Source organism: Colletes latitarsis, chromosome 8, assembly GCF_051014445.1.
Source record: "Colletes latitarsis isolate SP2378_abdomen chromosome 8, iyColLati1, whole genome shotgun sequence".
Lineage (NCBI taxonomy): Eukaryota > Metazoa > Arthropoda > Insecta > Hymenoptera > Colletidae > Colletes > Colletes latitarsis.
In genome coordinates, this window is record NC_135141.1 from 33,040,194 (window position 1) to 33,064,540 (window position 24,347).

Below are 24,347 nucleotides of genomic sequence, written 5' to 3' on the forward strand. Positions count from 1 at the left end.
TGTACGTTTTTGATATTATACGGGGCGAGACACCTAACGTTATCATCTATAAAATCTCCGTTTCTCTAGACAATATGAAAGAGAATCTAAGAAATTATTTAGTCGATCGTACTTTCTAGATTTGGAAATTATCGATGGTTCTTTTTAAACGGGACTATATGCTTTTTTGTGTACTATGTTGTAATTAACGTCGAGGCAAATTTAATGACTTGCAATAACATAACCTACAAATTACCTTAAGCGTGAGAATTTCTAGTATCAGATGTAACTTCTTGAACTCTGGAACTAATTTGGTACTTGGATATTTGTTTGTATCGTTCGAGGAAATGGAAACATTTTTTTGTGATAACGTAATGCGCCTCGCCCTGTATTAATATACGATAACATAAGATTGTAAATATTATTGTAATATATAAAATGCGCTAGTAGTTATAAAAAAAAAAATATGTAATTACTACTAATTGTAGACGAATTGCCAATGTGATGTTTAGATAAGTATAACATCTATGTGTTATAAATATTACGTAAATAATAATATTGCTCGTTGCTGAACCGCGAAGAAACGATTTCAATCAATTGCAACAAAAAAATAAAACGTATCTTATGTATTTTTTTGCAAAAGTGTAAATATTGTGCATTTTATTAAGTAAGTTATGCGAAATAGGCATGTGCTTTACTTTGTATAAAATTTACTACAATAAAAGTGATACCAATGTACCATATAGACACGCATATATGCATACATAGACTTTATCGATACATTTTCTTCCGTATTTGAGTGCCATTTTATTTAACTAATGCTTCGCAGGGCTAATCTCCTAACGAATTACATTTCCAATAAAACGACACACGCAATTATAAAGGGAAAGTCGCGATTTTCTAAAGTTTTATTTATTGTTTATGTGAATAGATTACATTATTACAATATTTCATGTAAAATATGTTTATATACAAATATACAATATACAAAAGGCACAATATATCTACATTCTTTAGATCATGTATAGCAAAATGCAAATAAAATATAATTCGGATATACAAATGACTATCGCTAAACAGACAGAATAAGTTCTGTCTCATACATATTGCGAGATGGAAATAGTAAAAACTTCGAAATTGTATAAGAATTGCGCTTTGTATAAAAAACATCTGAAAATCGTATTTCAAACAATTTGCTTCGTCGTGTGCAGCTTAAAAGCCTGCTCTATCCATTTTATTATATTTTTACGGCACTATATACGAGCTTACAAGAAAATATTTCGTTTCGCAGGTGTTTGTTAATAAATAATTATCCAACGATAGAAATAGTAAAAATATTGTTCGTTGCTATTAACTTATTAAGATGCATTTTTATTATATACTGTATAAATATTTTACTTAACACGGTTAATGACTTGTTGGCAGGCTGCAATATGTGGGGTAGCATTAAGATAAGTTTAATCTAGAGGCTATTTTATTTCTATGATGTCTTTAGGGATAAGCTTTCCAACAGAATGAATAAAGAGAGAATAGGAATAAAATGTAAATTGTAAACAAAGTTCGTTCTTTTAGATTTAAAGCCAAAGTTAGTAAGTCGATCATTGGGAAAGTTTAAGTAATAATTAATTAGTCAAACATAATTTCACGCAGTGCTACCCCTCCAGCTATTGTTCGTTGTAATTACAATTTCTTTCTTTTTTTTTTTTTAACTTATTTTTTCCTTTTGCGATCGTATTACAAGAGAATCGACCGTTTACAAAATGTCTATCTCCCATGATTTGAGAATGTAGGTATGCATATAAAAGTACCTAATGTAAATATAATACAAATCATAATAAAATCGTTTTAAACGCATGTATATATATTTATATATAAAACACTGATGTATCATCGTCAACGATATCATAATCATAGAATATATAAATTCCATTCTTTTTTTTTCTTCTCACGTAGACTGAAATGCATAAAATCGATCAGATTGAACAGATTAAAATAATTTTGACGCCTCTAAAAATATACAAAATCATTTCCTCTTTACTTTTCGCAAGATTCTATCACAAAGTTACTATGCCTTCACAGTTCGCATTACAATAAAAACGTTTGAACATGTTGCGCGTTATGACTTGCGGCATTTTATCATTTTTTTTTTTCTTTTTTCTCTTTCGTTACTCTAGAACAGCATGACAGAAAACTTGCACGATACATGGTGTGATGTAAATCGGTGTACGACAAAGTTTTAATAACAATTTCCTTCGTGTCCCAAATAAAACTGCTCGTCAAACGTGTCTGCGATACTTTTTCCCGAACTAGTTAAAAATATGTCACGTTTAAATCTTTATAAAATAAATTGTTCGTATAGAAAAAGATCCGAGAAGAGAACCGGAAGTAAAAACATGCTGTTTAAGAAACACTCCTTTCGGGACGTAGACGATCACTCGGCTACAAGATAACTAATTGTAAAAATATCGAAGGAAAACGTTGAAGACGTTGAAATGTCTTCTGATATACAAGTATTAATAGACAAAATGTTTTTGAGAAAGGTTATTTATGTAACACGAATTATATGAATGCATGACTTGTTTAAGACTATCGAATATAAACATTTTTAATAATTCATGTGAACAGTACTGTATGAACCAACGCTCTATGGAAAATATCGTAATCTTCATCTTTCAACTCCAGTTATCTCGAAAATGAGTAATCATTTATGCTCAAAAGGGGGTTGGTGTTTCTTAAACAGTTCATCAAAACCTACAATTTGAGGTATGACTAAAAAAAGCACGTTCATATTTCCGACCTCCCCTCATAAATATTATGAAAAATTTGTATAGGATAGAGAAATTTTACGTACACATTCTATCTACATGGACTCCCAGATTGCTGGTCTATCAAGAGTATACTTTCCTTTAAAATATTTCTATAAAAGTTTCAAATGTTACTCGCAATGAGTACTTGGTAGTAGAGGCCTTGAAACCCAGATATAACCGGGCTATTAACCGATTAGTATCCGAATATGCGGATACTACGATTACTGTGAACCGAATACACACACATTATCAATAATATGATAATGATAATTATCAAAACAATTTTTTACGCAATAAAACTAGTAACGTTGTACGTACTACAGACCTGGACAAATGTTATTTGAAATGAAAATAAAAATATGCAAGTGTAATCGTTATCGTTTCAATACTTTAATGACACGAAGAGGTTTGTTATTTCAAATACAGAATTATTATTTTCAATGTTTCTGCAAGATAGACTAGCGTGTTCTTTGAAATGATATTTCAAATAACGTCACTTCAAAAGGGTCCAGGTCTGATACACCCTAACCAAAAATCGAGTACACCGACATTAACTTTTCATCGAACATTATAGAAAAGTAAAAATAATAGTAGCAAATGTACAAATATTAAATTTTTGTTAGAATCAGAAATCGTATATCAATCTGATATTACGTTAGCATGATAAAATATTGTAAATTTGAGATATATTTGTAACATTTAATGGGATAAATTACTTCAATTGCTCAAGATGTTAACAATAAATTAAACTCGATCTAATAGTATATGTAAATTATGTTCAGTTAATAATGGAAAAGAATATACAGCAATTGCAATATAAAATACGTAATAGAATTTATACGAATTGTTGTGAAACAATTTAATGTCCGCATACTCGAATTTTCGCGATAAATATGACTAACAGTACCATTATTTGCTAATATTTTCCTGTAATTTTATATTTCTGTGTTCCTAGTTGCATTGTACGAAGAATTGTTTCAATCGAATATTCGGATAAAACTAGTTAAATCAACAGCATAATCGATAGATAATTTCTGTATATGCAGGACGTGTAAATTGTATAAAATTTTGTATCATTTACTTTTCAAGCAAATAACTCCATTGGAGATATTAATAATGTACCAACATTATAAAAATGTGGTACAATTTAAATATATTCTAAGAATATCAATTAAAGTGAACCTGATTAACTTTATAGGAATGTAAAAATATCAGTTAAGAAAATACACCAATTGTCAAAGTTTCTCATTGTCTTTGCATAATATAAACCATGCAAAAATTTCAACTTCCTAACATTTTGTATTATTATACTACATCTAAAACTTCTTATATACAAACACAACAAAATATTGATTTTTATTAATTTTAGAAATAAGCGATCCAGAATAAAATTACTTTAAATATGTTGAATTCTTCTTATCTTTTAATAGAAAGAAAAAGGGAAACAAAGATTTTATGTAATAAATGATCGAAACGGCAAATTGAAGCAGTTACATGCACAAATATGATTACATTTTGTAGAAAAAAAAACTCTTTGGTTTCATCATAAACATTATTACATAAAATCTTGATTATAGCAATGCTTGTAATTCCAATTTAAGACGCTGTCTTCTAATATTAGAAAATTTTGAAATGTATGATTTTTTAGTATTAAACAAAACAAGTATCTTAACAGTTTATCCTTGTTACAATCGAGTAGTTCTATTTTGATTATATTAGATAATGCTGACTGCCAAACATTTACGAAACATCAGAACAACAATGTATATAAAAAAATATTTGCAACTATTTAATGTTAACCCCTTCCTGTACTTAAACGAGCCTGACTCGTGACGAAGATTTTGGCCCAAACGTAACCATCATGAGGCAGGCTCGCGGACAGCAAATCACGATCGTGATTTAGTTTTAGTTATTTTACTTTAGTTATATACTTATTAGATTGAGTTAGTCGGGCACGATTCTTATAATCTCTGTTACAAAGCAGTGTTAGCATCAGTCTGGTCTGTTTACCGTGCACTGACGTGCCTAACGTTTGGGCCCGGATTTCATCGAGCTAAATGCCACAGGAAGGAGTCAATCGTACGTTTATAAAATAAGAAATTAAACGTAATTCTGTTGAATTGCTATTACATACAAAATGAAAAACCAACTTTGTTTGAATCTTTGTATACAAGAAATAATAATACTGATTAATGTAAATTTTCTTAAAGAAATAGTAATGTTGAAATAAGAACCAGTTATCGAAATCGAAGTTTAGCAGAACAGCTATGACTTAATCGTTTAATACAAACTGAAACATTGGTTATTATATTTTGTCATAAATTTTTCTATATAATTTATCGTGCGAAATACTGGATGTTTATATCGTAAACAAAACACGCGTGTACGCAAAAGAACAATATTTTACTATCAGAATTATATTAATTTTAATTATAACTGCTTACAAAATGTAATTTATTGTGAACTGAAAAGAACAGAACATCAATTTAAAGGTACAAAAAACGACGAGTCGAAAATATAACGAACATGAAAGTACAAAAAGTCATGTTATTATAGCGAAATATCGAAACCCTGTGTGCAATTCTGAACTCAAATTGAAGAAGAAAACAGTAACTAAAAATTTACAATTTTTGCACACAGCAATTTGAACACAAACTGGTTAGTTTCATTTGGTTTATATGGCATGGATCTAGTATTTGGTTTCCTTGTTACTTAATAATTCAATGTTAACAAAGATAATTAATCTTAAGTAAAAAATAAGTTACTCTTATGTTTGCAAAGACTGGTTATATGACCAGTGTTTTCATTACACATTTTAATATAAAAAAGAAGCGTTGGATTAAATATCTGTACAAAATAGAAAATTTTAGCTAAACTATTAGCAAACTGATCCTTTTTTATACAAATATGTAAAACCATTATTATGGACAATGTATAGAATACAAGTTACTATATACAATAGTGTCTAGTCTTCTTACAACCCTTTAATATTTATAAAAAAGGATGGAAATGTCTTATTGGTACGTATATAATATATATACATGTATATAAGTATACATATATTCATGTATATATATGTATGTACATAGTAAAAATTTTCAACGTGTTTTCATTAGGCAGTTTTTACTTCTTTGTATAAAACTATTATGAAAACGTTAATTTACCGTTATAAACAGAAGTAATCACGTGATTTACATAGGTACACACACATTGGTATTGTCTTACCAGAACATTCTTTTCTAATCAATGTCCTAATACTTATTTCAACTACAATTTCACTTTACTATGTACCAAACGCTAAATGTTGAATGCATACCTTCAAATCGGAAGTCGTTTCTTTTTTTATGTACACTTATCATTATTGGAGCATCAGCGATTCCAAATTTCTATGCAAAATTGTATCTTTGACAGCATTGAACACAACTTTTATGTTTTCTGTGTCCACGGCAGTAGTAAAGTGATGAAAAAGTGGCTTTCTTGGGTCCCTTTTAACAGATATAAACATATCCAATATAAAATTTTGCACGTCCTTCATGGAATGCGAATCCCCTGTGAATTGCGGAAAGTACCAACGAACGTTTGTATCGGGTGATCTCACTTTTTTGTCTAACAGATCAGTTTTATTTAAAAACAAAATGATAGACACTCCACCAAATATCATATTGTTGACTATCGTGTCAAATATATTTCTGGACTCTTCCAATCGATTGGTTCTTCTGTAAATGAAACATATCGTATAACAATTTTATCATGTTTTAAATGCAAAGATGTCAATGTAATTAAAACATACCTATCTTCCAACAACACTTGATCAAATTCTGACGATGACACAAGAAAAAGTATCGAAGTAACACAATCAAAACATTGATACCACTTTTGTCTTTGAGATCTTTGTCCCCCAACATCGACAAACAAAAACGGTATATTATTAATTTGTATAACAAATTCTGAAATCCCTTTTGTAGCTTTCCTACAATGCAAAATATCTTGATGCGTGGGTACATAATCCTGTAAAGAAATTTGATAATATTTCACAATACAAATACATTTTTCTAATTTTTAAAAAATTTATAGGTTAATTGAACTTTACCATTCTAGCAATCCTGTCAAGATTGTCCAAAAAATATTGAACCGAATCACTCTGAAATGGAAAATAGATTCTTAAAAAACAAGCACTGTGAAAGTAATACAAAACATTAAAATTAGTGCAAAATAACTTACTAATTGAAATTCTCTTCGTCTATCAAAGGCCCTTCTGATAGATGCATCTTTCCATAAGCTTTGCAAAGCTGGTACATAATGGAGAAACAATCTGGCATCTAGTACCATAGTATTTTCAAATTTCAGCAACTGGTAACCAATATCATAGTTTTTAGAATTTTCCCAAGGAATATTTAATTTATCACGAGCATCCACCAACACCTTCATTCCTTTAATTATGTTTTGATAAATTACATGTTGATATTCTTTTATTAACTCAGGCTGAAAGGAAAAGGAATACTATGAATAATAAAAGTACTATATTTATAAATGGTATGTAATTATTTAGAAGTGTAATTTATTAAACAATTATAAATAACAATTTAAAGAGACTCGTATGTTCATTCTATAACCTTCTTATATATAGCTTACAATCTATTTCTTGTACAACACCTATATTGGGTAAGTAGAAGCATGATAAGTTGTAAAGCAAACAGACTAATAAGAAATATGTATATTTAACGGTCTATACCAAGAATAGGGAATCTCTTGGCATTAGAAGACCATGTTACATCACTTTCTAAGGCCACATAATTCATATACAATGAATTTTGATACTTAAATAGATATAAATTAATGTTTCTTTAGGAACTCATAAACGAATCAACAATTTAGTAGTTTATTTTTTGTCTGTATTTTGTTCATGGAATAAATAACAAGAAAGACAACGCTAATCATAGAATTAGGAATAGATTTGTAATTAACAAAATGTATAAAAAGACTGCAAGTTTTTCATCCTTAGTCCATACCAAACTATATATTCTAAATACTGTTACATTTAAATATATATTTCTTTTATTCAAACGTGTTATTTATACGAACATAGCTTCGAGGAAACCAAACTGTAAATTAGTTGATTTATGTAAAACTGAACAGTACTGTGTTTCTACATAAATGAAAATATGTTACAGGTAGCTAAAAATTACAAAGATTACTCATCCCTGCTTCAGACCTACTTTCTCATACGCGTTTAAATAGCATGTTCAAGTAAATCATTTTCTCGCGGGTAAGCACTTAAAGAAACACCTACAACAATACTGACAGAACCTAAAAATCAAAATTGGAATTTTCTAAACGTGAACGAGTCCACGGCATCGACGTAGAATCGTTAGCCAGAATAACGAGCACGTTCAGCGGGACACGTCGAAGGGGAACGAAGCCAGAAACGAAACCATTCTCGTCTATAAATCGAGGATGTCCTACCTCGAATTTAATTCCGTGAATAATTCGCATCTGTTTAAGGAATGTCGACTTTCCGCTCTCGCCCGCCCCGAGGAGCAGCAGCTTGACCTGTCGTCGAAGAGCTTGACGATCCTTCTCCAGCATCCGATCGATCTCCTGACTTTTGTAACGCTGCTCGATCTCCTCGGGGCTGAACTTGAACCGCAGGCAACAAGTACACGACCACGTTAAGGACCCCGCCATCTTGCTACCCTGCTACCCTCCTCTTCCTTCCTTCCTTCCTTCCGTCTTTCCGTGTCAGGCCGTCCTTCCAAAGGAATATATCCTTGATTGCTAAACACCGTGCACGCATACACACACGCGCGCGTGTACTCGTACACGAGTCCGTGTTCACGAGCACGTATCGTATCGTAACGTGATGCACGTAACAAAGGGACCACCCCTTCCGTAAACAACCTGTTCGTGATTACACAGGATCGGCGCACGTCGCGATTCAGAACCGCATTTCTCACCTAGGCGTAGCCGGGGAACGCGACCGCTGAACCCAACGTTACACACGTCGTCGCTTCGACTCTGTACGAGAAACTCCACACCTACCGTTAATCGCGAGACTCACGCCGTTGGCTGCCCACGATCCTCTCTGGTTCCTCGCGAATTGGACATGATTAAATAATCGTTCTAATTACCGAGGAAGAGAACTAACTCGCGCATCGTTCTCATCGGGCTTTATCTTCGAGTATGAAACGACCCTCGTAGCGTTCGATACAGAAAACTTCCTCCTCGGTTAACAGTCCTATCACATGTACACGCACACGTACACGAGCGTACACACCTGTACTTTTCCGTGTTCGACGAGACACAACACGCAAGAGTTCACCTATGTCGAACTACATGATAATAACGCGGGGGAACAAATATGCGAAACGGCAAACGGGAAAACGTACTCCCCATCACGACGACATATTTGTTGTGAGATACTGGCGCACACATACGCGGACACGCACACGCGAATGGTCCCTGACACCGACCGAAAGCGCACCTCTTGGTTCGGCCGCGTGATCGGTTTTGCGCGCTGTCATTCGTCGGAAGACCTTTCTTTTTTTTCTTTATCCTTGTCGATACTGCAACGCGCGCGACGACGAACCCTCTTGAACATCGTGCGTCAACGATCATACGGTTTTGGTTACGAGATAGGGAGGATATCATTTATTTTTCCATTCTTCTTTCTCGTCCCGCGGCGTATCGTTTTACTTACGATTTCTGTTACTAAATACCGGTTTTTCAATTGTGCTTCTAAGAAGCGACAACGAGGCGGTAGATTGGTGAATGTGACAAATATCGATGCTGGCCAATCCCAACTATTTGCTTTTGAGAACGCCGCGAGTTTTTCCATACAAGTTTCGGAACTTGCTGCATCGCACAGATGACGCTGCCGTAGATGGTCAAAGTTGTCAAACGGTAGAGGTTGAAAGTGTATTTACACTTTTAACGAACTCTTTTTTCTAAGTAAATCATGTCGTTAGCGGATGAACTTTTAGCAGATCTTGAGGAAAACGATGATTCCGATCATGTCATGGAAGAACCGGAGCCAGATTTTATTCCGGCTTCGGTTTCCAAACACATCGAAGAAGGTTAATTATTTTTTATATTATTTACTTTCAACAATTCAATGTATTTATAAGATGTATATTCAAATTAAAGAATAATATAATCTGATTCAAACATCAATGGATCCTCGAGTTAATTCTCCTACTTAAAAAAATGTTTCGTTGCTTTTTTTGTTGTTGTTGTAAAATAAAATAAAGCAATAATATTGCATTATATTATACTTTCAGAAGTAAAAGTAGCTTCTGTAAGAGAATTAGCAAAGCTGCGTGATTCAGAGCAGTTAAAAAGAGTAATGTGTTTGATAGAAAAATACAGTAAAGTTCTCAGAAGGTCTGTAGACATTATTGGACCTGTAGAGTCTGATCCAGAATACCAGCTTATCGTTGAAGCTAATAACATGGCTGTAGATATCGACGATGAAATAAGTATGTAACTAATGTTATGTATTTAAACATTTGCACAATGTTTTTGTATTTATAGGTAACATACATTATATTTTCCAGCTACCATACATCGATTTACTAGGGATAAATATTCTAAAAGATTCCCAGAATTGGAGTCCTTAGTTGTCGGCCCGTTAGAATATGTGATGACTGTTAGGGAATTGGGAAATGACTTAGACAGAGCAAAGAATAATGAAACATTACAACAGTTTCTTACACAGGCAACAATAATGGTTGTTTCGGTTACTGCATCAACAACACAAGGGTATTATATCGTATAACAAATTTAAAATTTATAAAGCATGTGCAACTAAATTATTTTTAAAAATAAAACTATCCCATTTCTAGACAGTTATTAACGGAAGATGAAAAAGAAGCTATTTGCGAGGCTTGTGATATGGCGGTAGAATTAAATAATTGCAAACTGAAAATATTTGAATATGTTGAAAGCAGAATGGCATTCATTGCTCCAAATCTATCTGTAATAGTCGGCGCATCAACAGCAGCCAAAATTATGGGTATTTGCTCACATATACTTTCTTTAAAACTTGAAAATTCGGTGACTTAGTTTATTATACATATATTGTACATTTGCATCCTAGGTGTTGCTGGAGGTTTGACAAAACTTTCGAAGATGCCAGCTTGCAATGTTCTAGTTTTAGGATCTCAAAAAGCTACGCTGTCCGGATTTTCACAAGTAGCGACTTTACCTCATACTGGTTTTATTTATTATTCCGATATCGTACAAGATACTCCGCCTGTAAGTTGATCTATAATAACATGTCTTCTAAGTGTAGTATCGTTTCATTATTGTTTCTCGTTCGTCGCTTTAGGATTTACGAAGAAAAGCAGCGAGACTCGTAGGGGCCAAAAGTATGTTAGCTGCCCGAGTAGATGCTTGTCACGAAAGTACGGATGGCCATATTGGTCAAATGCTTCGCGAAGAAATTGAGAAAAAATTAGATAAGCTACAAGAACCACCGCCTGTAAAATTTGTGAAACCTTTACCAAAACCTATTGATCCAGGTCGTAAGAAGCGAGGTGGCAAACGTGTTAGAAAAATGAAAGAACGTTATGCAATTACTGAATTCAGAAAACACGCGAATAGAATGAATTTTGCTGATGTAAGTTTCTCGATTTTGTATTTTGTACTATTTATACTATTATTTTATTCATTTATCTATTTGTATACTTAGATTGAAAACGATGCCTATCAAGAAGATTTAGGTTATACGCGTGGCACAATTGGTAAGGCGGGAACAGGTCGTATTAGATTACCTCAAATCGATGAAAAAACAAAAGTACGGATATCGAAAACGCTTCAGAAAAATTTACAAAAGCAACAGCAATGGGGTGGTAGTACAACAGTCAAAAAACAAGTTTCTGGTACAGCATCTAGTGTCGCATTTACTCCACTACAGGTAAAGTAATATTAATAATATATACAGAGTGCCAGTTTTAATCGATACTTGGGAATATTTGTTAATATCATTAATAGTTTTTAATTCTAACGATAGCATCATTAATAAAAGTTATCAAGTTCCTGAATCCAAGATAGAACTTTCGAAATTAAAATAAATGTATTCGTTTATAGGGGTTGGAAATTGTAAATCCGCAAGCAGCAGAAAAAAAAATAAATGAAGCTAACGCGAAATATTTTTCAAATACAGCTGGTTTTTTGAAAGTAAAAAAAATTTAAAGAGACTAAATAATTCACACTATCGAATATTAATTATTACACGAATTTAATTTTACATATTTTATAGTATAAATCAAGTAGATCGATATTCGTTATGTCATTAATAACAATGTAAAACAATAATGCCAATATAAGCGTATACAACTAATTGAAACTTTCGAAAAATATACTTTTAAACTAACGATAAAGTCGTTTACTTACTTGAGATCCAAAGGAAAGAAAAATTTTTATTCTCTGCATTCGATTATTTTGATAGTATCGATCGTAAATCGATTGCGAGTTTCCGTTAAGAATGGAAACTTGGTTAGAAAAGAATTAAACGTTGAGCATCCGTAGTGTCGTAACATATTCGGTTGACAAACATTTTAAATTCTCTCGAACTAGTTGTTACAACGTAATTAGTTTAAAATGGCTCGTTTAAATGATAACTAGATTGTGATACGTTCATCCATAATAAGCAAATGTAAGTGTAGACGATATCGACCTATGATGAAAAGTGATACATATTGGCGGGAAATGAAAGTAGAGAAACAAGGATAGCTGTACACATGTCAGACTCGTAAAAGAGCGGGAGATACTGTTGTATAGGTAAAAGAAAGGACAAGGATGGAAAGGACAGCAAACCAGAACTGGGTGTCGTAAGGTAATCGTTGACTGCTTTGAGTGTTCGTCCGTGTTCTGACTTTATTTCTCATCTATTCTCGGAACGTTGCTCGCGTATGTTGTGTGAAGTTTCGTGTCAATCGTGTGTTCCGTTCAACGTTAACCGGGAAGTGTGGTTGTGTTTCGGATGTGGCGCAGAAAGTACAACACAACCTTGTTGTGACAAGGTGGAAATCTTGATTTCTTCCTTGTGGAGTCAACGGACTAACCGGTGTCGAAGGAACGGGTCCTAACAATCGACATGGCGTCTTTTAAGGACTTAAAAAACGACTGGTCGGTGTTATGTCAGAATTCTACCGAGTATTGGACACATTCTGGTGAGTCTTTTCTTTTTCAATATACATACGTCTGCTCGATACAGTAATTCAGAGTAAGCAAAATTAAAATTTGAAAATTCCTTTTGCTAAGTATCGGGAGTAAGAATATTAGTTTGATAAAAGGAAAAACATCGAAAGAGTTTCTTTGCTCTCGCGGTGAACGATCCCTTATACGAACAGGTGGTTTCTCGATACGTACGAAGCACGCGAGACGTGTAAATCTTTTCGTGTTATAATTAGATGTATCGTACAACACAGTGTGTACATATAATCCGCTAAAATGTATTAAATAATGTATGGTTATAATATTACTTCGACGAGTGTATACTCGTATTAGCCGTAACGTATTATGGTAATAAGTCGTAAATAATCTGTTTCGCGAGAGAGGTCGCAGCAGGGTTAGCACGAAGGCCGTTATTATTAATTGAATTTCTGTTTGTGTTTCTAATAACGTTGGCATCAGCATAATTCTATTTATGTAAATTAAAAATAAATTAAATAAAAGATCTTAAGTTTAATTTAATAACAATCGGGAAAGTAATAATTGTCAAGTTTAAGCATAGACTGTTTTTATACCCTTTACTTTCAACGCTTAAACATAAAATTAAACCTATGGTCAAAGTTTTAAATTCCTGAAACGTCTAAGTTCGTAGACATATTGTTCCCATTCTTGACACCAGATAGCGCCATCAAATACTATATGCAGATACTGCAAATGCATATTCGCATTCACAATATGTCTGTTTGTGATTTCAGATTAAATTTTGCTTACTTGTTCTTTACGATAATCAGCAAATAAAGAAATTTAAGAAATAATCATTAAAAATTCTAACCTCTAAGTACCGAAATTCGTTAAATCTAAATTCCTTTCAGGGATATTCTCCTCAGTTTTCTAGTATAGACTGTCGGCAAAACCTTTGTAATTTAATCTTTAAGCAACATTGCGATTGCAATGTGGTTATACCAGTTTGTTTATGGATACGTATTCATGACTTGTATCATATTTTAGAAGTTAGAAAGGTCTCGTCGACGATCTACTAATGCGTTCCAATCACGCGTCGGCACGGGACAACTCTGTAAATTATTAAACTAGGAAGACTCGTTAATAAATTTATCAATTTCTGTTATCAGTTTGCGTGGAAAGCTGCATTTAGATATAATGTTCTATCAGTATTAGTTTTTGTAATTTTTTTTTTCATTACTTACCGTGGTGTCCCGATACGGTGCATGTGAAATGTTCTGTCACCTAATAATCAAGATAGTAATTTTTATTGAATAAATAACGGAATGAAACCTCATCATCTTTTATTTGTTATTCGAAATTTTTGTCTATTTTGTTTGAGCGTACAATAATAATAAATCGAGTTCAGTTCCCATAGTACTTAAAAAAATTCTTCCTGATTACATCACTAAACACTTGATATATTATCGAGGTCATGAGAGCCGAAGCGGACTAACCCCGCGAACCTTTACTTTGAGTAATGACATGATTCTCGAACAGTTTAACTCTTTGCATTAATCAGTTCTAACATTTACATCGAAAATTAGTTCCATAGAGTGATACTAGCTAGAAAAGTATCAAAGTACAAGTATATGTATACGTTATAGCATATGTTCTCTGAACAAACATAGCTTATTTAATGTAAATGTTTGAGCCCTTAATTTTGGGTCAGCTTCAATACGCAAAAGTTGATTTTAGAATTTTATAAAAATTTTACATGGATCGTTTTCATAAGGTTAAAAGGTCTCGAGTATTACCGTAAAACGTTAGGCAGTTAATTAATCTCTGATGTTAAATTAAATTAAGAACGAATTGGGAAACTCGTTTATCGGGGTATAAATAAAACGTGGGCTAAAAGTTATGTCAAGGTAAACGCTCGAGCGGTTATTGTGTTAAACTTCAGAAATATCAGGAATTCAATTTCCGTGGAAAGCAACAGTTTCACTCGTTTCGTATTATCTTATTCTACAATCGATATATCCCCTCAAGGCGGTTTTAAGGATGCATTTATCAGGCAGCAGTCCGTGAAACGTTTCTGAAGTAAAATTGCACGGGAAAAAGAATCAACGGACACGAGAGTTTGTTAGTTATGTAACAAGTGGAATTTCGCGTGCACGCGTCAACTATACGTATGTATATTGATACGCTCTCAATCCTAAATGGTTTCCTTATTTGATTATAGTAACGTGTTTTACGGTTCCCGAGATTTTATTCCAATAATAGATGACTATTATTCGAATAAATATATTTATACTATCGAGTAGTGAAATTTTTATTTGATTATTGTGATATATTTTCTTTTCTATTTCTAGCTTTTATTTAAAAATATGTTTCGCGCATTTACCGATAAAATTTGATCCGTTGATCGATAAACTCGTACAGTTGTCCACGTTTTAATGCTTTCCTATTCGCGAAACGTGCACGTGATCTCGATCTTTCATAAGGGAGTTTTACCAAAGAGACTTCGTTTCCTCTACAAGGTGAGTCTTCTCGCTCGACGCAAGATTGATCGTTCTTTCGCTGTTAGAAGACGCGTTCGCGATCATCCGTGATTAATTTCTGTGTGCTTGGATCTTTGGATTCTCGGATCGCCTCGGGTTGTAATTAGAAACTGCGCTCTTGTAAGAATTGCGTCTGCGCCTCTGTGATATCTTAATGCTGTAAATATTAATTAAATAAAACAATTTGTAGACCTTGAAAGTTTCGCATGATATCCGTAAACGGACAAATATAGAATGTTACATTTAAATTATAACAGATCTGTTGAACAGTTAGATTTTTCAAAGAATGTTTGTCTCGTTGTTCGAACGAGTGTACAAAATATTGTATTAAAAAGTCGACATTTGAAAGTTTCTAAAAATGTTACCCTCTGCATTTCTCTTTCATATCAGCAGCTTAGCGAGGAGAGATTGTAATAATGGCGCGTGTTTCAGCTTGTACTTACTGCAGACACCGTAGAAGTTGACAAATTATTGATCTGAACAAGCCCGACGATAGAGTTACAGGCGCCCCGATACCACTTTCAATTTAGGTTCCCTCTTCTGTCTCGTGTTTCAAATTACACATTAAATAGAACCTGAGTTCTAAATAAATTATTTTTGGTGTTTCCTTGAGCCTCGAAGTCGCCTTTGTCTTCTGCCGACGGTCGTAGTCGATTACCGAAGAAAAGCAGAACGAGTGAGAAAAGAAGTCTCTCGTATCGTTTTTTAAACAACGTATATCGATTTGAAAAATTCAATTCGTGAGAAACAAGTTTCTTTTCATTTATAGCGAATACGAGTAACTATACGTATCATATAGATTTTAACCGGGATAAAATTGATCGTTCTCTCTGGTCGACCGTAACATCAATTTCTCCTTTTAAATCTTCGTTCGTGATCGACGAGGTTGACTGTGAATTCCTATCGCCGGTATGTAATAAGATTGACGAGGTTCGAGGTTGAGCTACGATATTCGTAGACGAAAATCAGACGCTTTCTACTCTTGTTGAACCCTCATCATTTTTTACGAGCTCGATGCTCCGGCATCGCGGCGATCGTTATCTCGATCGCCAAGTTTCACGACCTCCGAGTAGGTGGCGCGCTTACGAATGCGGCGAGGCCAATTAACCGGTTAGCGTTTCGCAATTATTAACTCGCGATGAAAATACTGCAACGGTGGTCACCGCGTGAGATATCGCGCGATCGATCGATCCCACTGACGATTATCGGAAGCGAGAAAATTAATCGCTGTACTCGATGATAATCTGAATATCCCCGGCTGTTAAACGTACTGTTAACACGTACGTGGTAATTTGTCTATCTCATATGTATCTTGTTCCTCGTGTACCTTCAACACGAGCCTCGTGCTCTGCGTTTCGAGCAAAGACAACGCGTGCGTTACTTGCCACCTTACGATGTCGGTATCCGCTAATAGATCTTCACAGGCAAAAAGAATCGACTGATAAACGCAATGATCGACAGGTTGAGAACCGTACAGGATTCGCGCTTCAAATTAACCCCCTATCCCGGTCGCCAGACTTTCTGCCCCACTGTGTCAGAATATTTAAACCCGTGTTGCAGCTTTCTAAACGTTTCGTATCATTCCGTGGTGATTATCTTTTAGTTAATTATTTATTTTGGAAAAAGGAAGGAAGTCGCACGGAAGTAGATTCGAGCCACCGGCGTAAGATAGATACTGGAGCGATATTTTTTCACTGTCAAACGATATCTAATTTCAAATGAAATGTGGTGTACCACACTGTCGCAATGCAGATTGCAATCGAGTTATTCAATGCCAACTCGGCCATTTTTTCTGAATAACATTTTAGAGTTTTCCAGAAACGTTGGATACATTTTAGTTCTTCAGCGATTTTCAAACGTATCTAAATGGATTTTAACAAATTTCAACAAAGTAGAATATTTTTCTTCCGTTGTATTCAATAACAGTGGAGAAAGTAATACTAGCGAAACTGTTTAATTGAAAGCTACGTCATTTATACTTTGTTCGATGTTCTTTTCGATGACATAAGGGGGATATTGGTGTAACTTATACTTTACGAGATTTAAACGTTCAATTTATACTATGTCTTACGTTCGCGATAACGAACTTGACGCGAATATCTATGTATCACGACGTGAGATTAATGTTGTAATTATTTCTAACACGTTTTGTACAGTATTTGCAAGGTTAATTAAACAGGATAATGTACGAATCCATTTCCAATGCATATAAAATATTTGAAACTATAGAATTATCTTCGCATTTTCGCTTTCACGATACAAGACATACCTTTGGGAATTATTTTCCAGGAAACGAATCGATCCTTTTTAAAATCACGAGTATGCTTTTATTCCTGTACGTTTGTAAGACTTTCTAATATGTTTTTGTTATTTAACCGCGAACGGAAAGTGATATAAAGTCTACGGTTTTTTCAAATTTGGCGCGTGACACGTAATGGTAGAATTTGGATTGTACGCGAAACAATGGACTTTATAACGGAGGCCAGTTATTTTGAACTTCGAAATGATCGTGTATTGTTCGGTGATCGATACGGTTGTGTGGTACAATTCGAGTGTCAATAACGATTTCGGTCCACCTTTATACATCGACTCGTGGAACAATATGATCGTAAACCGTTACCTCTTAATTAACGGGAACCTTTCTACGTACATTTTGTCTCGAAGAAGGCATCGCCCTTTTCGTTCGGGAAATAATGTCCAATCAAGTTCGAGAAATCCCCACCGATTCGCGATCTATCCCACGATGCAATCGTCCCGGAATTTCGATCTTCGGTTTTCCTACGAGCACTAACGAGTCACCACGAGCAAAGGCAGCCTCGATCGTAGGTATAGATATCTTCGTACGAGATTCGGTAAAAGTTTGAACAAGAGGACAATGGCTGTTCGAAAGTTTTGCATTGCTTTATTAATTTCGAAGAACCGTTTTGTCATTCTCCCGTACGAACATTTAACAATTAAATAACATTATTTAATTTTTTTTTAAAGATACGAATTATTTACAGGTATTAGCGAAAGTCGCGCAACATTAACCGGATTCATTATCATTTCCACCCCTTCCAACGCCCTCTGCTTTCTCGGATGGCCCACTTCCTCCTTTCCTTTCGTCATTTGTGACATTAATAATAATTCCACTCGATTCGTAATCTGTATCTTATCTAAACGATACTTTATTTGCGAGATATTTGAAATTTATCGAGTTGAAACTCGGAATTTCTAGAATTACCTTTTCATCCCTCAATATTTTCCTTGCCTATACGTCTTGTACTATAGATAGTGTCATAATATTCCATAGAAATAAACTCACAATAAATTAATATTCGTATTTATTAAAACTACTTTTCGAACACGAGGTAACAATTAGGAATTTAGTATTTTTCCTAAATCGAAATATTTTGTAACGATGACTTACTCGCCGTGTACTAACTGCGTTTAGCATTGTTCCAGTTCTCAATGTACTTCGCATTACACTTTCAATTTTTCTTAATTTCTCCCTTATTTGCATCTGCGTAAAAGAGTGCGCGGCAACTTACCGCATCCGCGGCTAGTTATGTTGAATTTAAAAGCGTCTTCCGCGTTCACGGTTTGATTAATGTTTACGGGAAAGTCGAAAGGCGTAACAGCATCGCTGACGTCGCTTTTAACCCGTTTTCCTAGACATTGAGTGTTGTTCTGCGACGCTTAGCGTACCTGCAGCTACGTCAAATAAATCACAAATTTTATTAGCTGGACGATCTTGAATGTCGTTCACATTCACTTTTATTCAATCACGAATATCACTTTAAATTGTATCATTAACTATTATAATTTACAATAAAAATTAACTTACAATAGAAAATTCATTAAAAATGAAATATTTCTTTAGATCCAGGTCCAAAACTCGACGTTTTCCCAGACAATAAGTTATTAGTTTTTATCGATTCGATATTTGTAATCAAGACGAAAGAGGATAATCGGTGGTTGAGCGATGCAAATTGAAGGAACGCCGCCGCGCGTCGGCTGTTGCTTTTTCAATTATTTATAGCGCGCATAGTTAATCAGCCAGAAAAGCCGTAATACCTCAGGTTATCTCGACCACGCTCTGGTGGATCCCGTTACCGCGTAAACCATCGTGTCTGCGGGAGTATTTCTTTCTTATCAGCTCGAGAAGTTGTACCTACGCGTTCACTGCGTATTTCATGCTTGTTCCTCGGGGCTCTGGGATTCAATCGATACGCGATTCAAAAGTCGATACCCCGGGAAATCATCGATCGGATTATGCTATCCAGTTCGATAGTATTAACTATTAAATTAGTCGTGTTATAAAGTCGTCACGGACATTGGTTTCCCAAGAGGCAATCAACTCCAATTAATCCACGTAGAAGCTTACCGAATAACGCCGGAATCTCCAGCCGGAATACGCTAAATTTTAATTTTCGAATTAGAAGAACGCAAATTGCACTTTGAATGCGTTGAATAATTCAATATAGTAGGTGATTTATACCTACGATTCCCTCTATACTTCGTTGATCTTTATTTATGTTCTTTTCGTACGGAAATAAATAGTACTCACATGTGCATTTAAGACGCTATTATAGTCCAGTCTAGCGGTGCACGTTCTGTTTTTGTTAGGGGACCAAATAAAATAAAAGTACATTTCCTGTGGAACAACTTTCGAACGGTCATGTGAATGAAATAATATAGGGTAGACCGTGGACAAAAGTAACAGGGGGCGAAAGTAACGCGTTGAATATTTTACGGTACAGGTCGATTCTAGAAACTAGGACAGGCTGTTGCTCCTTCCTAAACGAAAATACAGAATGTTGATTCGAGAAAATGAATAATAATTTTTTTCAACGCAACGGTACAATTTAAATACTAATATTATCGATTGAAAAATTGTTGTAAGGCTTTTTCGTAAGAGTGGGAGTAACTGAATCCGTGCCGTTATATTAAATGCTTCGTAACGTGTAACCCGACAGACCTAGTTCTTTCTACGCGCGCGTCGCTTACCGTCCATTTCGCGCAGCCTTATGCAATTACGAAAAAATGCTCGTTTAAGATCACTCGTGGCATAAAGCATTACACGTATATAACACCGTGCGCGCGTACAGTTTGTATAAAATGTAGGAGAGTAGGAAATCGTAAGGAAAAACGGAACGGCTATGGCTTTCTCTGCTTTCTGTTTACAGTGTATGAGTATGTAGTATGCGTAACGCATCGATATAATTACATCGAACAATGAAAGAGATTCGTGTAACGTTAGGTACGTACCAGTGCCGTACAAACCGAGAGAATCTATTATTTAGACAAGATATTCATTCAATTGTTCTCGGACGATCGAAAAATGTTTTCCTACGGCGCTGTCCGCGTACATGGCGTTACAAAATGAAAGGACAGTGTCTCGAAGCCAAACAGGAAGTACGATTCTACGCGGACAGTTTCTCCGTATCGCAAACTAAGGTTTGTCAAATTTGGGAACGATTCGTTTCTTTCTTGCTTGCTCTGTGCTCTTTGCTCTTCTTTCTTTAAAATGCAAATCCAAGTCATTTTAATCTTTTAACAAATTTTTCGAGCTTCTAACAACGATTTGCGGGATGCAACTGGTCCGTTTGGTCCTGCTATAGGATGGAGCGTGTTACGAATCGAAAGTCCCTCCCCCGGAAAACTGTTTATCTCGGGTTTTGTAGCAGGAAGTGTCGCTCGTATCGCGGCGCAACCTTTTTAAGTGGAACGATGCTTTCGAAAGCTGAGGATCAGCTTCCATGGAACAATGTTCCAGCAATACGAATCGTAAAAGGCGATGTTCGCTGATTAGAAAGTACCAATCGTGTGCACATTTTGATCGAACTGCGAGGTAACACTCTCACGTTACTGTTCCCGCGACATCGGTGGTGCATCGAAACTCGATCGCGTTCCAGCCTTTCAACCGACTGCCAATTACAAATTGTAAAAGCTGCCAATTATAGACACGCCGCGCAACTATAAAGGACTCGAATTACAGCTGCCACAGATTTATCACACGGCCGCCGAGCTTCGTGGAAAAGTGGAACGTCCGCGTAACGACTTACAACAGCGATTCCAAACTTTTTCGATGGCGCTACCCTTAAACACAGACTGCGAGCCAGTTGTAAAATTATACGAAAAATAATATATTGCAACCGTTGTAAATTTAGTTGATCAATATTACAAATAGATGACCAATTAATAGGAACAAACATAGTCCACATTTTCATTCGTGTCCCCTTGGATTAGACAGTCATTTTTATCAACCAAATTTAAATACGTAATATTTTTATTAAATTTAAATAAGTAGTATTTCTGTTAATTAAAAATAAATTGTACTCTGAAAAATAAATTACTTTTAAGATATCTTGTTTATCGGGGTTTCAGGATTAAGAGACGTCTACTTCACGCGTATACGAAGTTTCTACTAAATCACGTCAACCTTATCGGGAAACATGGTATCGAGTAGACGTGTCAGAATTTCTACTATTTTGTGGCTTTTTTGCATTTATTCTATGTACTTCTTACGTTACTATTCCGTAATATCGACGACAGATAGTTTTATTTTCAACAAAGTTTGAAAAGTCTTTCTTTTGCCATTTCTGGTTTCGATACTTGCACGATCGCATTATCTGTACGAATTTCAACACACTTTGCATATTTTCCACGGGCATTTTCATTGCTTCGATACACCGTTTCTGTCGGTGGCGCAAACGTACTTTGATTTCCAATTTTACTAGGGCAAACGCGCCAGCAATTAATCGAAAGCAGAGTGTAAAGTAAAATTTCGAAATCTCCGCGATACACCGACAATATAAACAATAAGAACAATATTAAAAACGATGAAAAAAACCGTACGGGACCACCCTGTTGGATCTATTCCGTTATGTAATTAAAAGTGTTACGCGTTACGTCGAAATTTTAACGAACCGTGCGTCTCGTTTTTATTTACATTAACAGATTTAGAGCGAGCAACGTTGCCCCTAGGCGTGCACGTGTGACACACATCGGTGTACTTGATTGCAACCAATACTCGCAATTCGATCGAGGTAGCGTTAGATATTTATTCAATTACACTCTGGGCACTGTGAGTCGCTCTCTCCTTTGAATCGATACCTCGAGTCGATCTACACGATCGATCCACGCGCAACCGGTGACCAATGCGTAGCCGCTCGTGATTTCCTCGGGGCTGTCGTTAATTGGAAAAGAAATTGGCGGTCGTGAGCTACTGGTGCTTTTCTTGTTTGTGTTTCGCGTGCTAATGATGCACAAAATCGACGAACAACCGACGATAGTTCGTTCCGAATGATCAAAAGATACGCGACATTATTTTCGCCTCGTAATGAAACGCGCTGCAACGATACTATGAATTTAATCAAACCTCCGTTAATTCAACAAGGGAACCGTTCGGATAACAAAACATTAATTTTGAAAAAATGATAATTCCATTGCAATAACAAAAAGTGAAGTTTGTTTTAAATTTTCTAATCGTAGTTTTCACATTATTGTGTATTGTATTGTTCCTATTTTCAAATAACCTGCACGAACGTAAAACAGTCTTCTGTGAGAATTGCGTACAAATAACATCGTTTGATGCACGATACACTATGGATAATTGGTTTCCAATTAAGTCTAGACAGATTTCGCTATACGACTTTCCTCCGAGTCTATCTTCATTAATTAAATTAGACCCAACCATTGAAACGACGAATGTTATTTAAGTTGGTAAATTATTTCCGCGATTAAACTTACGATTTATATTTTGGTCCTTTGTAAAAGTAAATCGATTATTTAAAATGTTATTTGATATATTTACCAATTTTTATAACGCAAATTAAACAGTAGGTAATTGTTTTAGTTTTATTAATTGATATAATAGGAACACTATTATCTTGAAACATATAAAATACCGGTTTCATAGACAACGCTATACAGGAAGTTCTCACAGAAGAGTCTTGTAGTACGTGTTTGGCAACGCTTGAAAATAATTTTCAGCTCGTTCAATGATTTCTACTTGACGTCACGCGTAATTGGAATCTTCGAATGGTGCAAAAAGGACGGAAATAATAAACAGGTGATTTAGAGAAGCTTATCTTAACGATCACAGAAGACAAAAACAATAAAAAACGAAAATTGTTCGACGGTGAACCTCTAAATTAGAAGCTCGTAAAATGTTGTCAGAAATTGTGTCAAGAAGATAATGGGAGGAAATTTCTAAACAACTTACGTTATATTATATGTAAAGTATCTCTCGTGAGTACACTTGACAGAGAAAAATCAACATCCTCGAGAAGCTGGAGTGATTTTGGTAATACATACATTTGAAATATAAACTCGTAGATAATGAGAATAACTTAACCCGCTTTTCCAATGTCAATGATTTCATCTTCCAATCGAGTTTATTACAAAAGCACACGCAATTGGCAAATATCGTTTAAGCGTGTTTCTTTTCACGCCAAGGAGAAAGGCAAATGCATCTAATTACGCACAGCTTTGGTAGAACGATTCATAAGCGTGGCCACCCGCCCATCACAGTACATTGACTTCTTTGAAAGTCCAAATTATTATAGTAGCCTAATTTCACTCTGTGCTGTACTACGTTACTCTTGCGTGATCGATAGAAACTTGTAATTTTGATTTCATTTTATTCACCGTGATACATTCTTAAAATAAAATAATAAATAAAGCTCATCCCCTCAAAAGGGAAGTGTAGAATATAGGAATGTGAAATACAAAGTTAATTACAAGAAATAAAAAGAAAATTAAACAAAAACTATAAACAGAATACTATAAATATTTTGCAGTAGATAACAATCGTAAATAATCGATCGATATAGTATTTCGAGGATAAGATCGGGATCACGCATGCAAATTCGCAGCAGTAAAACGTTCGAAAGCGTTCGAA

The 24,347-nt window shown here is 34.8% G+C and overlaps 3 protein-coding genes across 3 annotated transcripts in view; 2 read left to right on the plus strand and 1 right to left on the minus strand.

Moving 5' to 3' along the window:
• Positions 1-1,347: 1,347 nt before the first annotated feature.
• Positions 1,348-9,303, minus strand: Cta (Guanine nucleotide-binding protein subunit alpha cta). The gene is made up of 5 exons (XM_076771338.1): positions 8,250-9,303; positions 7,008-7,268; positions 6,877-6,927; positions 6,577-6,794; positions 1,348-6,502 (listed from the first exon to the last, which is right to left on the minus strand). The coding sequence occupies exons 1-5, from the start codon at positions 8,469-8,471 to the stop codon at positions 6,145-6,147; spliced, it is 1,110 nt and encodes a 369-aa protein (XP_076627453.1). The 5' UTR covers positions 8,472-9,303; the 3' UTR covers positions 1,348-6,144.
• A 141-nt stretch (positions 9,304-9,444) lies between these two features.
• On the plus strand, positions 9,445-12,161 carry Prp31 (pre-mRNA processing factor 31). Its single transcript, XM_076771336.1, has 8 exons — positions 9,445-9,859; positions 10,064-10,261; positions 10,340-10,544; positions 10,628-10,797; positions 10,882-11,039; positions 11,113-11,403; positions 11,476-11,700; positions 11,874-12,161. The coding sequence occupies exons 1-8, from the start codon at positions 9,742-9,744 to the stop codon at positions 11,976-11,978; spliced, it is 1,470 nt and encodes a 489-aa protein (XP_076627451.1). The 5' UTR covers positions 9,445-9,741; the 3' UTR covers positions 11,979-12,161.
• A 248-nt stretch (positions 12,162-12,409) lies between these two features.
• Centrocortin (cerebellar degeneration-related protein 2-like) overlaps positions 12,410-24,347 on the plus strand; it is a 69,955-nt gene continuing 58,017 nt past the window's right edge. Inside the window, exon 1 of the mRNA XM_076771334.1 lies at positions 12,410-12,958. Coding sequence (XP_076627449.1) covers positions 12,883-12,958 — 76 coding nt within the window. The 5' untranslated portion in view covers positions 12,410-12,882. The remainder of the gene's footprint in view (positions 12,959-24,347) is intronic.

Excerpts from the sequence above, each read along its gene's own strand:
- Cta (XM_076771338.1), bottom strand. The coding sequence starts at position 8,471 with ATGGCGGGGTCCTTAACGTGGTCGTGTACTTGTTGCCTGCGGTTCAAG. Across the intron at positions 7,269-8,249 it reads TTCACGGAATTAAATTCGAG|CCTGAGTTAATAAAAGAATA; the intron begins GTAGGACATCCT and ends TTTTCCTTTCAG. Across the intron at positions 6,503-6,576 it reads CAAGTGTTGTTGGAAGATAG|AAGAACCAATCGATTGGAAG; the intron begins GTATGTTTTAAT and ends TTTCATTTACAG.
- Prp31 (XM_076771336.1), top strand. The coding sequence starts at position 9,742 with ATGTCGTTAGCGGATGAACTTTTAGCAGATCTTGAGGAAAACGATGAT. Across the intron at positions 11,040-11,112 it reads TCGTACAAGATACTCCGCCT|GATTTACGAAGAAAAGCAGC; the intron begins GTAAGTTGATCT and ends TCGTCGCTTTAG. Across the intron at positions 11,404-11,475 it reads ATAGAATGAATTTTGCTGAT|ATTGAAAACGATGCCTATCA; the intron begins GTAAGTTTCTCG and ends TTGTATACTTAG.